Source organism: Melitaea cinxia, chromosome 20 (assembly GCF_905220565.1).
Source record: "Melitaea cinxia chromosome 20, ilMelCinx1.1, whole genome shotgun sequence".
Lineage (NCBI taxonomy): Eukaryota > Metazoa > Arthropoda > Insecta > Lepidoptera > Nymphalidae > Melitaea > Melitaea cinxia.
Genome location: NC_059413.1, coordinates 2,611,340 through 2,626,804, shown reverse-complemented (window position 1 = coordinate 2,626,804; position 15,465 = coordinate 2,611,340). Strand labels below are relative to the sequence as shown.

The 15,465-nt window shown below is 37.2% G+C and overlaps 1 protein-coding gene across 1 annotated transcript in view; it reads left to right on the top strand.

Moving 5' to 3' along the window:
• The first annotated feature begins 41 nt into the window (after nt 1-41).
• LOC123663630 (bromodomain-containing protein 1) overlaps nt 42-15,465 on the top strand; it is a 30,287-nt gene continuing 14,863 nt past the window's right edge. The window contains exons 1-13 of the mRNA XM_045598299.1: nt 42-714; nt 1,984-2,223; nt 3,090-3,233; nt 3,712-3,805; nt 4,181-4,282; nt 5,078-5,216; nt 5,906-6,014; nt 6,887-6,973; nt 7,867-8,086; nt 8,412-8,508; nt 9,039-9,216; nt 9,785-9,948; nt 15,025-15,296. Coding sequence (XP_045454255.1) covers nt 265-714; nt 1,984-2,223; nt 3,090-3,233; nt 3,712-3,805; nt 4,181-4,282; nt 5,078-5,216; nt 5,906-6,014; nt 6,887-6,973; nt 7,867-8,086; nt 8,412-8,508; nt 9,039-9,216; nt 9,785-9,948; nt 15,025-15,296 — 2,296 coding nt within the window. The 5' untranslated portion in view covers nt 42-264. The remainder of the gene's footprint in view (nt 715-1,983; nt 2,224-3,089; nt 3,234-3,711; nt 3,806-4,180; nt 4,283-5,077; nt 5,217-5,905; nt 6,015-6,886; nt 6,974-7,866; nt 8,087-8,411; nt 8,509-9,038; nt 9,217-9,784; nt 9,949-15,024; nt 15,297-15,465) is intronic.

Here is a 15,465-nt window from a genome sequence, read left to right as displayed (position 1 = left end):
GTCAAAACAAAATAGATGTTTAATGTCAAATCTTGATGTTGTCGATGGAAGTGGCAGCTCGATTTGAGCTCGATTGGATCTACTACGTTCGTTGGTTTCTAGTTCAATAATCAATTTCGATATTCCTTTCACTTTTTTATAAAACGTGTATTATTAGAGTAATACTATCCGTCTAAATATCGTGACTTTTTACAGTTACCTTTACAACTAACAACAGTGCGATGGCATTTGGTTTGCTAGTATTCTAATTTATAAACATAAAAAATGGGTTTAGATTTCGATGTTTTAGAGTTTTGTAAAAAACTACGTCAAAATAGGCCTCCTCCGTACCAATGTCCACTAGAAAAGTGCGATAAAGTTTATAAAAGTTTGTGTGGCTTGCAATATCACCTAGTCAATTACGATCATGATAATCCAACACCGGCGACTCCCGCTGTAACCAATAACCGTAAAAAAGGTAGGATTCGAGCCGCTGTCCCGACTGCTGATATTGCCCTTCAAAGCCCTCCGAAGGAAGCCTTGACTTTCGCTGAAGCCCAGAAAGTTGTACAATTCGAGGTCGATGGTAAAATAAGCCGAATACCCATCGATCAACCTTTACCGATAATTTCTTTAGAAGAATGGGAAAAGAAGAATTCGGAGTTGGAAAAGCCATTACTTTTTGTCGAACCTCCACCTGAACCTCATGTGAAGTTGCCAGAAGCTACTTTTCGGGTAATTTTTTTTTTGCAAAACAATTTCCTGTACTTATAAGATTTTTGGTATACAATAAAGAGAGATGTTGTTTTTACGATAAAAGATAATATATAATATTTAGTTACGATAAAAAAATATTATATTAGAATATAAACTGTTTAAATCATTTCTTAAAATAGAAATGTTTATGTTTTTAAGTTATATACAAAAACTATGTGCATAAAACTGGTATTGATTTTTAATTAAAATATTCCACAAACCTGTTAGTATTTTTCTGCCACTCAACATTTCATTGCATAATACTACTATTCAAACTTATAATCTAAATAACATCTTCGATATAAACTAGCTGACCAGGTAAATTTTATAATAATTAAAATTTTTATAATAATTTATACTAATATTCGCAGCCTGTAATACCCCACTGCTGGGCATAGGCCTCTTTTCAATGTAGGAGTAGGATTGGAGCTTAATCCACCATGCTACTCTTCTGCGAGATGGCAGATGGATGCCCATAATAATATTATAAAGCTAAAAAGTTTGTTCGTTTGTTTAAACTTGAGAATGAAATATTTTTTCATCCATTTTTTGGATAGGCTATCTTTTTCTTTAAATTAATGTGTTTGAAACCACAGAACACAGCTAGTAATCTCATATTATATATTATCATGTATATTATTGTATTATATCGTTATAAAATTCTCATGTCACAATGTTTCCATACTCCTCTGAAAGGGCTGGACCGATTTTTATGAAATTTTGTTTGCATATTGGGTAAGTTTGAGAATTGGCCAACATCTATTTTTCATACTCCTAGGCTATAAGTGGGGGGGGGATTAAGGGGCTTAATAACATATATGGTAAAACAAAGTTGCAGGGTCAGCTAGTATAATATTTATATATGCAAGAAATTTCCAGTATACCATTTTTTTTTTTTAATGAATATATAGGTTTTTTTCTTAATTTAACTTTTATACTAAACTTGCCATAATAATAACAAAAAAAGAACTAAATTAGTGTGCGTTAGGTATATCTAGATATAAAAACTTCTGAATTGTAATTATTGTAAATATAACTAATTGAAGCTTCTCTATGCTATTAATAGTTTGAAACTAACAATTTTTGATTCTTTATAACGTGCATTTGCATCTGTTGATTTTCTAAACTTAGGTTGTAGTATAGTGTACAGTGAATGCTTGAAATTGGGTTTTATAATATGTTACAAATTGTCCCGGAAACTATTTTAAGCTCTGTTCTATCCCTACCTAACGATAAACAAATTTACAGCTAATACCAGATTATAACGAAAGAGTGTGCGATGCACCGCCTCGTCCAAACGCTTACATACGGTTCATTGAGAAATCAGCTGAAGAGTTGGACGGAGAAGTGGAGTATGATGTTGATGAAGAGGACACAGCCTGGTTGGCCATTATCAACAAGAATAGAGCGAAACAAAACTTGCCACCAGTATCGGTGGATACTTTAGAGTTGTTGATGGATAGACTTGAAAAGGAATCATATTTTCAAGTAAGCTATACAGTATTGTATATGTGTAATACTAACAATATTGAATATATCAGGTCAGTATCAGTTCAGCCTGTTCCAGTCCACTGCAACAGGTTGAAGAACATAGGCCTCCCCAAGCTCGCGCCAGACATCCCGAATATATATATATTTAATATATTTCTAACTATTGCAGACCCTATCCCCAATAGCCCCAGGAGCTCTGGTCACCTTATTCACCAGCAGGAACACAACAGTGCTTGAAAACAGTATTATTTAGCTGTGATATTCTGTAAGTATGAGGTACTGCCCCAGTTGGGCTGTTCAATACTTAGAGCAATAAATTTCCTGCTGTGCCCTACTTCAATCAAATTACTAACTAACAAACTATTTCAAAAATTTCAATCTGAATTCAATGGAATCAAAACAAAAAAATTAAAGCATAGTGAAGATTTAGACTGATTCAGTGTCTACACCTAGCAACTGGAATATAACAGTCAACAATTGATTATGGCTTATTATGGTTGTGGTTTTGGTTCACACCCGTAGTCTAGTTATCATATAGATACTATATTTTTGATAACAAGAATATATTGTATATCAATAAGTTATTAATAATTAATAAACGCTTCACAATCAACTGCCCCCAGTAGGATTTTTTGCTGTGTTGGGGGTCTGGAAACACACACAATACACAAGCACAACACCCAGACCACGACAAACATCTATATGGCCGATACAAATAACCCTAAGGCTGTTAACAGAGATATTAAGTTGTGAATTTTAGGAATTACCTTCTAATTACCGATTCTTGGTTATTAGACTTCCAACTTTAACTTATTAAAAATATTCATCAAGTAAAATATTATCATTGCAATTATTGTTTGCAGGCAACCCAGAACGGTCAACAAACTGCTGCAACCGTAGATGAAGATGCAGTGTGCTGTATTTGTATGGATGGAGAGTGTCAGAATACAAATGTGATACTGTTCTGCGATATGTGCAATTTAGCCGTTCATCAAGATTGTTATGGGGTTTGTGATATTTCTGAAAAAGTTTGCTTTAAAAGTAGCAGCTTGTCACTTTGAAAAACGTTAACAAATAAAAGCTAGTCTAAAGAACCATCTTACGAAGCCATTTTCAAAGATAGCAATATAATGGCTTTAATATTAAGCGTTTAATATTAATTATTAAAATTAAGCGTTTTTGTCCACATTACAGTTAACATTAAAAAAAAAAAAAAACATCATATAGTCATTAAACCCTTTGATGAAATGAGAATATTCAACCTGTAAACAAATTTTTTTATAAAGAAACAAAACTCTAAAACTAAGACCTAAGTTTTTAATGATTAGAGCATATTCAGTGAAAGCATAAATCATAAATAAATATAAAAAATAACCCAAACTGTTAAACCAATAAAAATAATGAATAATGAATAAATCTTTATTTTAGGTAACATTACCGAACCCATGACACACCCATTTACATAATAATAAAATCTTTTTACAGGTGCCATATATTCCAGAAGGCCAGTGGCTCTGCAGGCGTTGCTTACAATCACCTTCTCGTCTTGTAAACTGTGTTTTGTGTCCTAATACAGGAGGTAAATACATACATTTACTTTTTTTTTGTAAAAATTGAAAAAAAAAGCTTTAGATAAACGGCTTACTAAGCAAGAAAGTTGTTTAATTAGTATAATGTGCTTGTTTAATAAAAAAACTGGTTTCAATTTATGTCAACAAGTATACTACACGTTATTAGAAATAACTCTTGTCTTATCTCGGTCAAATCTAAACGAAATAAGCAGCAACGTTCAAATACAAATAAAAAAAAAACATCATCAAAGTTAGTAACTCCAGTAAAAAGTTATGGTACATTGAAAAAAATACTATTGAATTGAGAACTTTCTCCTTTTTTTTTGAAGTTGGTTAAAAAGTTACTTTATCAAATGATGTTTTATTTGAAAATTCTCTTTCAGGAGCCTTCAAACAAACAGATCAAGGTACATGGGCACATGTTGTTTGTGCTCTTTGGATACCTGAAGTACGTTTTGCGAACACCGTCTTTTTGGAGCCTATCGGTTAGTTAATAGAAATAGTAATTTTATTAACATTTTGACTGGTCTGTGGGCACGGTTGGTAGTAACCCTGCATTCTGCCATGTTATGTGTTAAAAAAAAAACATATAATACTGCACAACCTTACTAACCTCACACAACACTGTGGGACCGACAACTGTGTGTCACATTATAACTAGGCTGACCTCACAAACTTTTAACATCATTTTTTTTTTTCGTAAATGTATCCGTTTCATTTTTAATTATCTTTTATACAAACCTTGTTTTTACAATAAGGAAAACTAAAAACAAACAAAGAACCAATTAGACGCAGCCGTTCGGAAGTTATGCTTGTATGTACATATTGGAGATTCTTTATATGTATGTCAGAGACTTTAATTTGCCTTAAAAACAGATGACCATATATCTATTTATATTGTATTGTGTGCCTCTTATTATGCATTGTATATATAAATCAATCATTATTAGTTTTTCTCGCTAAATCTCGAGAATGGCTAGACCGATTTGGCTTATTTTGATCTTGAAATATTTCTGGAAGTTCAGAGAAGGTTTAAAGGATGAGAAACATAAGTAATAAGTAACGGAAAATACCAAAAACGATAACTTAATTTTCCAATACAAAATGTTCCTAGCTGTACATCATTTGATCTTTTTATTCAAAAACTACTGTCAATTGGTCGTCAAAAATATATAGGTGCGTTCAGAAATTCACTTGTCCATATTTTTCATAAACATTTGTCGATGATACGAAGTTTAATAATATAATTTACGTCTAGCAACCAATATATTGTTCAACAGATTCAATAGAAATGATACCAGCGGCGAGATGGAAACTTCAGTGTATGGTATGCAAGCAGCGAGGAGCGGGGGCCTGCATACAGTGTCATCGAAGCAACTGTTACTCAGCGTTCCATGTCACTTGTGCCCAACAGGCTGGGTGAGAGATATCATATCTTAATTAATTTTGCATATTGTGTTGTAATAAATTTATTCCTTCTGTATATAATCTGTGTTCATCTTCCATATAAACTCTACTCTGTTGTATTGGGCCTCTTCCTTATTCTATTCTGTGGCTATTGACGATAGCGTTTACAACTTTTCTCTCAATAAAGCTTACTTATGTTTTGCAACTGTTTATTGTCTCTTAAACCTCATCTTTGTGTCTAGATATTTTTCTAAAGAGAAGAATTCGAGACTGTAATGTATAAAGTCACCAACCCACCTGCCCAGCATAGTGACTATGGGCAACAAACATGAGTTCACGACTTATTCTGTGCAAACTTGTGGAGGCCTATGTCCAGCAGTGGAATGCGATAGGCTGAAGTTATGATGATGATGATGTATAAAGTTTCAGCACGTCTTTGCAAGGTTTTACATTGCTGAGAGTGGAGTAACCCATACATATACTAATTTGCCAATGTCAATTTGGTTGCGTAAATAATCATGATTTTTTTTAAATTTAAATACATAAAAACCTACGCAAAGTAACATGTGTGCAATAGGAACTTTTATATTATTATGAATGTTAAAAAGCAAATAAAATTGTAGGTTATTTTTTTTAATACTCTGTTTAGGTACAGTTGTAATTTTGACTTATTTTTAATGTATTATGTGCTTACTTTTCAGCCTGTACATGAAAATGGAGGCGGCTGGATCGGGGCGTGATCCTAGTCAACCAGTGCAAGTTGCGAAAATGGCGTATTGTGATACACATACACCGGCGCATATATTACAGGTATAAGTCGTCAATGAGCGTTTGCATTCAGCCAGATACATCTTTAGGGATAGTACCTATACTCATAAAGTGTCAATTTTTTTGGGTGTGTTCCCTTAGACTAGCAGCGACTAGCCCGTTGGCGCAGTTTGTAGTGACCCTGCTTTCTGCTCCGAGGGTTGTGGGTTCGATTCCCACCCCGAGTCTGGGTGTAATATAAATATTTATTTATATATTTATATATGTATTATTTATAAGTATGTTTATTGAAAAAAAAAATGTAGCTATATACCAGTCGGCTTTAACCTATAACACAAGCATTAAGTTGCTTACTTTAGGAACAGACGACCGTGTGTATTGTGTAAATATTTATTTATTATTTATTTTTAGACCATTACACCCTGCACAAATTCAAATATGAATTGATCAATACCCTTGAATCAATACAGACATTGAAACGGAGACTTTAAAAAACGTTGCGTGCACAGCTCTTATTATGTACGGGCGATTATGGCTTCTAGATTCTGTTTTTTAAGTTCCATTTTTGTAATAAACGCCTCACACTCAATGGCCTCTACTAAGATTCGCTCCTGTGTTGAGGATCTGAAAATACATACAATACAGAAGCACAAACGCCCAGAACATGGAAAACATCTGTATGACCAATACAAATGTATGTCATGTGCATCGAACCAGCTACCACTAACAGAACAACCGCAATCCAGCGTTGTGACCGTTGCGCTAACGCATCGTCGTGTTTGTATGCAGTTTAAGAGTTATATTAATTTTGACAGTTTAATATAAATTTTTTTTTATTAAGAAAATGATCTCTTACATTTTCCTGGTGGCACCATCTAACGGACTAATTCGTAACTATTATTGTAATTTTGCAGGAAAGACGAGCTCTAGAGTCTGAGGGTGAAAATAAATCCTCTGACTTGTCGGCAGTTAGACAGAAGGGTCGTGAGAAAATTAAACAGGTACAGAAAACTAAAACAAAGGTACTTTTAATTTTTCGTTTCTTTGAAATTTTATTTGCCTACAAATAACGAAAGATTTGTCTTAACGTTGTGTCACCAGGGTTGATGCTAATGTCCGCATTTGCAAGGTCATCCACCTTCATTTAGATATTTGCATTCGTATCTCCGTGAATTAATGCAGTTTGTAGATGCAGATTTGAAGAAAGTGACTTTTTTATACAACTAGGCTGGCAAACAAGCTTACAGCTCACTTGATGGTGAGCGATTACCGTAGTTTATAGGCGCCTGCAAGACTAGAAGCATCGCAAACGCGTGGCCAACTCTGCACCCATCTCAGCTCTGGTCACCTTACAACATTGTTTGAGAGCAGTGTCATTTAGCTGTGATCTTCTGTAAGGTCGAGGTAATTCCCCAGTCGAGCCGCTTCAGATTTTGAGCAGAATAGTCCTACCCCCAAAAAAATATTTTCATATCACAAATATCTAGCTCTACGTAAGATTGTCGGTGTAGACTGGATGAGGATTATGGAAAACCGGGATGTCTGTTGCGAACTTGGGGAGGCCTAAGTCCAGCAGTGGACTGCAATAGGCTGAACTGACTGACTGACTGACAAATATCTGTGTCAATAAGTATAGAAAGTCTTATAGATCACGTTCCACATAAAAAAAAAAAATTATCCTAGGTAGTTCTGTATAATCCTTTCTATTTTCGTAAATTATAGCTTGGGTTACGCCCACGGACGGTTGACGTAACGTGGAACGTGATCTATATCACCCATCGTCCATTAGTCACGTAACGTTTTACCCCCTCCCCTAAACGTCACGTGTATTTTCGTGTGAAGTGAATTGCAATACGGTCGTTGCGCGTGCGATACCCTCGCCCCCCGCCCGCAGGCGCGGCGCGTGCTGGCGCTGAAGCGCACGTGGGCGCCCGTGGTGCTGGTGCCCACGCTGCCGGCCGAGCGCGTGGCCGAGGTGGCGGCGCTGGCGCGCGGGCCGCCCGCCGCGCGCGCGCAGCTCATGAAGCGCCTGCTGGCCTACTGGACGCTCAAGCGCCACAGCCGCAACGGCGTGCCGCTGCTGCGCCGCCTGCAGAGCCTCACCAGCCACCACGGTGACTTGCACACGTTCGCCCTCTATCGTCCCACTGCTGCGCATTTCTTACGAGCTCCGCGCTGCTCCACTGCGGGTTGGCGTGTTCCCTACTATGTGTAACCGGATCCGACGGCTTAACGTGTTCTCCGAGGCACGCTGAGAAGACCCGCAACGACTGACATCCAAACCGGAAAGAAATATTTGTACAAATAGAAATATCCATCCCAAACGGGAATCAAATCCGCAAACTGTCGATGTTTTAGGCTCCTACTCGCACCACTACACCGGAGCGGTTATTATAATTTAATAATAATAACTATGTTGTACTATCCGTTTATTTACAGGTACCAGAGGTATTCAAGACGGTACAGTTAACATAAGGGAACTGTGTAATCAATTGAAATATTGGCAGAGGATAAGACAAGATTTGGAACGAGCGAGGTAAGTGTCCTTAGTTTAGTACATTCGACAAACAAGTTTATCATTAGAATGTGGTATCAGGTTTGACTTGAATTCGTGACGTGCAATTTTGTTCAGTTCTAATTATATAGCTACATGAGTATGTCTGTGATACGCGATTTATTAACTATACTGTTAAGTGTTCAAAATTGTTCTGTTTCTGTTACAAATTTGTTTATTTACAACAATTTTTCTCTTTTTTAATTCTTTATCACCTGACATTTCTTAAAACTTTTTAATGACGACTGTAAGACATTATAAATAATTTAAGAATGTTATTACTATGTACATTGTTTACCTATCTAAATCTATACTTTCAAAATTAAAAAAATACCTAAGGGTGGGGGGAGTTTTTCGAAAACGGTATCATTTTGTGTGACATATTTATTCTGAACAGTTTACTCTTGTGTGACATATTGATTCTGAACAGTTTGCTCTTGTGTGACATATTGATTCTGAACAGTTTGCTCTTGTGTGACATATTGATTTTGAACAGTTTGCTCTTGTGTCAGACTGCTGTGCGAGCTGGTGCGCAAGCGCGAGCGGCTGAAGGCGGAGCTGACGCGCGCGTGCGAGCGCTGCGTGCTGCACGCGCTGAGGCCGCAGCGGGCGGCGCTGCACAAGCTGCTGCGGCTGCTGCGCCTCGCCGACCACGGCGACGTGTTCGGCGAGCCCGTCGACCCGCTCGAGGTACCGCCCCCCGGCGTGCCTCACTGTGGCTCGCGTGTGAACCGAACCGTGCCACGTGACGGTGACGCTGCACAAGCTGCTGCGGCTGCTGCGCCTCGCCGACCACGGCGACGTGTTCGGCGAGCCCGTCGACCCGCTCGAGGTACCGCCCCCCGGCGTGCCTCACTGTGGCTCGCGTGTGAACCGAACCGTGCCACGTGACGGTGACGCTGCACAAGCTGCTGCGGCTGCTGCGCCTCGCCGACCACGGCGACGTGTTCGGCGAGCCCGTCGACCCGCTCGAGGTACCGCCCCCCGGCGTGCCTCACTGTGGCTCGCGTGTGAACCGAATCGTGCCACGTGACGGTGACGCTGCACAAGCTGCTGCCTACGTACCGATACAAATAACAAGTGTTTTAATTTTAGAGTTTAATTTTTTTAATTAATTGAAATTTGATTCATATAAAAGAAAATTTCAATTTTAAATATATGTATATCTTTCGACAAATGTATGTATATGTATGTATTATGTCAGTATATATTAAGTATGTTATAATAGTAGTTCTGATAAATTATTTACAATTTTCAGGTACCTGATTACAGTACAATCGTCAAACACCCGATGGACTTGAGTACAATGGGAAAGAAACTGGACAAAGGAGCATACAAAACCATTGACGATGTTGAGGCGGACTTTCAGCTGATGGTTGACAATTGTCTCACCTATAACAACAAGGATACAGTCTTCTATAAGTAAGTTACTTTTATTTACTTATTTTACTTTATTATTCATCTATACAGAATGTGTTGCACAAAAAGCGGAAGCCATACAGCTTTATTTACAGTCGACTGTAAATTATTCAGGTACACGTATATAGTAGACAGGTTGATTTTTATTTAAAACTAGCTGCTCGGATAGACTTTGTTCTGTCAAAAGTTAAGTGATTTTTTGTTTTATTATTATTATTATTATTATTAAAACCTTCCGTGGCCCTAAGGAGTAGTTTTACTTAGAGAAGTGAAAAAAATATTTATAACGTAAAGTGCGTTTCATCGAATAGTTCCTATGGCGTTAATGTGGCAGTGATGTTTTCCAGTGTTCCCACATTATCTATAATAACTTACCTCGGTAATTTTATACACGTTTTTTAGTTATTCTAATATATTTATTAATTATTTATTTTTATTTTGTGGCACACTAAAAACAAAAAAAGAAGATACTGAAATAAAGTGCAAAGGTCTTATTACTGATTATATATTTACAAATTATTCGATTGTTGTAATTTTAAAAATCAGGATGGTAATGAAAAGCATAAATAATTTAATAATTTTTATTATAATTATGATCAGGCAAAAGATGCTCATCTAACGGACTTATACCCAAGTGATCGTCGTCATTTTCATCTTCCATATCATCTTCATCTTCCATATCATCTTCGTCATCAGAAGTGTCGCTATCGTCTCCCACTTCAATTATGAACCTATCCGTCTCGCTGTCAATAACTTTGCCATCAGCGTAATATTTTTCTTCCAATTTTTTCACGTGCTCACATTCTTTTCTCCATTCTACTTCGATGATCGTTGCAAATGCTTCTTCTGTGATTTGGACGATTTTATTTGCTTCCTGACCTAGGTTTCTTTCAGCAATTCGTCTTTTTAAGACACTCCATATCAGCTCGATGGGGTTTAAATCGCAGTGATAAGGTGGAAGCCTTACCACTTTATGCCCATGCGCCTACAACATTACATCGGCTTCAGAAACAGGCGGTTCTTTGTGCTCCTTTATTATTTGAAATAGCTGGGCTTTTACCATACTTGGCAAGTAGAAAGTAAGACCATTACTTGTTATCCAGTTTTGCATTTCTGCCTTTCTGCTTGACATTGTTGGTGCTTTGTTAACCAATAGCTAAATTTTGGAGCCTCTCAAGTTTTGTCAGTTGTTGCTCAGTAAGGTCAGGATAGCACGCATCGGCATAGTCGAGATGAGACAGGAAAAGAGATTCCGCGAGTGCAATTTTAGTAGAAGTCGGTAGCATGTATTGTAAGCGTCTTAACGAATGCCAAGTTGAAAACATTTTTCTACTCACTTCTTTAATCTGCGTTGTCCAGTTCATATTCTCGTCCATGTAAACGCCAAGATTTTTAACGCACTTACTATATGGTATGGAAGTGTTATTGATGAGCACCGGAGGTAAAGAAGCCCAGTCAATCCTCGAAATAAAAGCCCGACTACCCAATACTATAACTTGCGATTTCACTGGATTTAATTTAAGACCATAACAGCGACTCCATTCAGCTACAGCAGCAAGATCTTTATTAATTATAGTAATAGCCCCAGGCAAGTTTTCGAGGTCAGACTGAGCATAGATCTGCAAATCATCTGCATACAAATGGTAGAGAGAAGAAATGCTATTCGTGATGTTGTTAATGAAAATGGCAAATAGAAGAGGTGATAAGACGCCACCTTGAGGCACACCGACAGGCAAATTAGACCAAGAGGAAAGATCTATTGCCATCTTTACTCTCTGCCGGCGCCTCTGTAGATAACTACGAAACCAGTCAATCACTGATGGAGATATGTTAAATGAACACATGGTACTAAGAAGTACGTCATGATCTACCGTATTAAAAGCATTACTGAAGTCTAATAAAGTCAGAACAGTAAGTTTCTTGTTATCCATGCCATATCTGATGTCCTCGGTGACTTTGACAAGGGCAGTAGTCGTGCTGTGTCCTGTTCTAAACCCTGATTGAAGTGGATTGAGAAGATTATTTTTTGTCATATACAAAGTAAGTTGAAAGTGGACTATGCGTTCGAAGACTTTGGAAAGAAAAGGAAGGATAGAGATTGGTCGAAAGTCAGTAACAGTAGAAGGATTAGATTTTTTAGGTAAAGGAATAACGTAAGCATCCTTCCAAGTAATGGGAAAAATGCCAGAATCAATAGAACTATTAAAGATATGCGTGAGAACAGGGAGAATTACATCAAGGATAGGTACCAGCATCTTACGACTAACGTTATCGCAACCAACGGCATCAGACGATATGGATAATATGTTCTTCTTAACATCACATTCAGTAATTTGACTAAAAAAGAACGGAGGATGATTAGGAGCTGGTAGCTGGGAAAGATGATGTAGTGTGCAAGCCTTTGTATTGGCGTCAAAGTCTGAATCAGGTGAAGCAAAATGTCGGTTTAGTTCGTCTGTAGAAATATCTGAGTAATAATTACTTGTTTGCTTACCAACTCCAAGTGATTTAAGAAACTTCCACACTTTTGCTGGGTTGCCGTTCTCAACCGATTTATGAATATGACGTCTTTGCGCATCCCTACACATCGTATTACAGCGATTGCGTATTTTTACGTATCTCTCACGATGCTCATTAGAATTGGACTTCCTATACTTTGCCCTAGCCCTGTGCTTTTTGGCTATCAACAACTTTAACTCGTTGGTCATCCAAGGTGCAGGAAGATGCTTAATTTTAACAGGTCTTACTGGGGCATGTTTGTCATATAAATTAGCTAGTAGGCTATTAAATATTTCTATTTTTTTGTCGATATCCGTTTCGCTATAAATTATGGACCAGTTCAGTTCACGTGCGTCTAACAGTAAACTATCTGAATTCATTCTACCAAAATTCCGCTGCATCAATACTCTTGCCTTTTGTTTAGGAGGACGTAAATTATAAGATAGATATATCAAATCATGGTACGAGAAACCCTCCGCGGGACACTGTCCAAATTTGAAAACAAATTCTGGAGCAGAAACCATGATGAGATCTAAAAGTGAAGGTACACAACCGGGAAAATAGTGTGTGGGTTTAAGTGGCAACAGCTGCATATTGCACGAATCAAGGATGGAACTGAGTCTTTCAGATCTTCTATCACGCTTTACCATACATGTGTTAAAATCGCCCATAATTATATTATGACAATATGAGGGAGTATAAGTCACTATAATCTGTTCAAAAGAAGTAAAGTAGTCTACATTAAGTGATGGGCTATAGAATACACCTAATAACATTTTTGTGTGAGGCAACTCAACCTCTATCAAGATGTGCTCAGCAGCATCAATTGGCGGGGGCTGTGGTGACAAGCTTATTATAGAAAAAGGAAAGTTGGACTTCAAATAAATTGCCACCCCCCCTCCACCCCTGTTGGTGCGATCATTTCGAATTAGCTGAAATCCGGGCAAGGAATAGCTAGTTGAAGGTAAACAAGGTTTCAACCAGGTTTCAGAAACAAGTATAGCATGTATGCTTTTTGAAGTAAACGACGCGAGAATGTCTGGATAGTGTGCCGGAATACTTTGCGCATTTATATGAATGACGTTAAATTTTTTTATATCATCAGAAAGATGTTCTGAGATGACATCATTTAAAGAAGGCGATACTGCACTATGATAACTGTCGTCGCTGCTTAAGGTAGAAACAGAACAAAACTCCTCATCAGAATAATCTACATCTATAGTGGCCATTTATATTATTTTACGTGCTTTTAAAGTACAATTAAATGTGTAGAGAAATTCAAATATATAAAAATATTATATATAATTAAATAAAATAAAATATGATAATTAGTAATATAATTCTATAATAAAATCTACTATATAAAATATATTTAAAACTATTCAATAATTAAATAATAATAAAATTATATATGTACTAACTAACTTAATAACAAATGTAAATTATGTAATTAAATTAAACACTCAAAAATAAAAACACCTTTACCCGCCAGTGTCTTGTAACAATTTCTAAAGTTGCAACATTGAAGCGAACTGAAGTACTTATTGACAAATGTCAAATGACAGCACTTGACAATGACACTGTCTTGACATACGACATACAACATATACACTTATACAATAACTTGACAAAGAAACCTATTCTTTGTCCAAGCACAATAATAACATTATCAATTTACCAGTAAAATTAACTAATCAATAATTTTGAATCTACCTTTTATAAATATGAAATAAAGAAAAAGTTAAACTTTTAAATTAATTAATACGTAAACCAACATTAGTCACAAGTACACATGCTTGCCTAGGTCTTAAAAATAATTACCGTTAAAAAAAATGTTAGTTTAAGTGAGGAAATTATTATCTGCTACTAGTAAACCCTATTTGACTAACCTGTCATGGCGGCGACACGAGCCTGAACACATCTTAAAGGAATTAATGGGGCATTATTACGTTTTTCACGTTCACAAAATGTCTTCACCTTAAACACCATCATTCTTTCACCACTTTTCAAAGTTTTGGGCATGATTTCAGTCAAAAATCAAATGAAAATAAACAAAATCTGCGGGGGTGTCTTCTCGTGGCAATGAATTTGACAGAGAGTGGAGTTCAGTGGGGCCAACATAACGCCATAGGAACTATTCGTCGAAACGCATTCTATAATTCGCGTCATGTAAAAAGAATGCTGGCTGTCAAGATGCGCAAAAACAATTTACAGTGTTGCCAACTCTTGAAAAAACTTTTACCTGCTGTCCATTTTTTTGGACCAGTCTTATTTTGGTAAACAAACCCCTGTCAATCGTAATCCACGTTTTTTCCGCATTTATCACTCACTTTCACAACATATTAGCTTACGGACATTTGTAAAACTCCATTAATTATTTATTTCACTAAAAACAAATATAATTTCTTCTTCTCCTTCTCCTTCTTCTCCTTCTCCTTCTTCTCCTTCTCCTTCTTCTTCTTCTCCTCCTCCTTCTTCTTCTTCTTCTTCTTCTTCCACACAGGAAGAGAGGAGATGGCTATATTCTTAATGCCGTAACCACACAGCTCCGTAATCTCTAAGTAATAAATAAACCATCAGGGCCGGAATAAAAATGCGCGAACAGTGTGCGGCCATATTCCGACAAGCAAGACGTGACGTCATCGAGGCGGGGATGCCGGAGCTGGCGGGTACGGGAGAGGTGGTCGAGGCGGTTCAGGCGGCCGAGGAAGGCGAGGCAGAGCCGAGCGAGGCGGGGGAGGGGGGTGAGGTAGAATCGGGGGAGGGGGGCGAGACTGAGGCGAGAAGAAGGCAGGCAGGTGGGCGGCGGCGCCGCGCACTGCGGCGCTCCACGGACAGCGAGCACACTGCGGGTATAGATATTTACACTATTTTGCACACTTTTTTTTTTGATGATTTAACAGAACTATTCACATTATCTATAATAATATTATCATAATTTGTTATAAATATGATTTAAACAATAAATTAATTGTCTAATGTTGTAGATATGTGTTTTATATTTCAAAAATGTATGTTTTC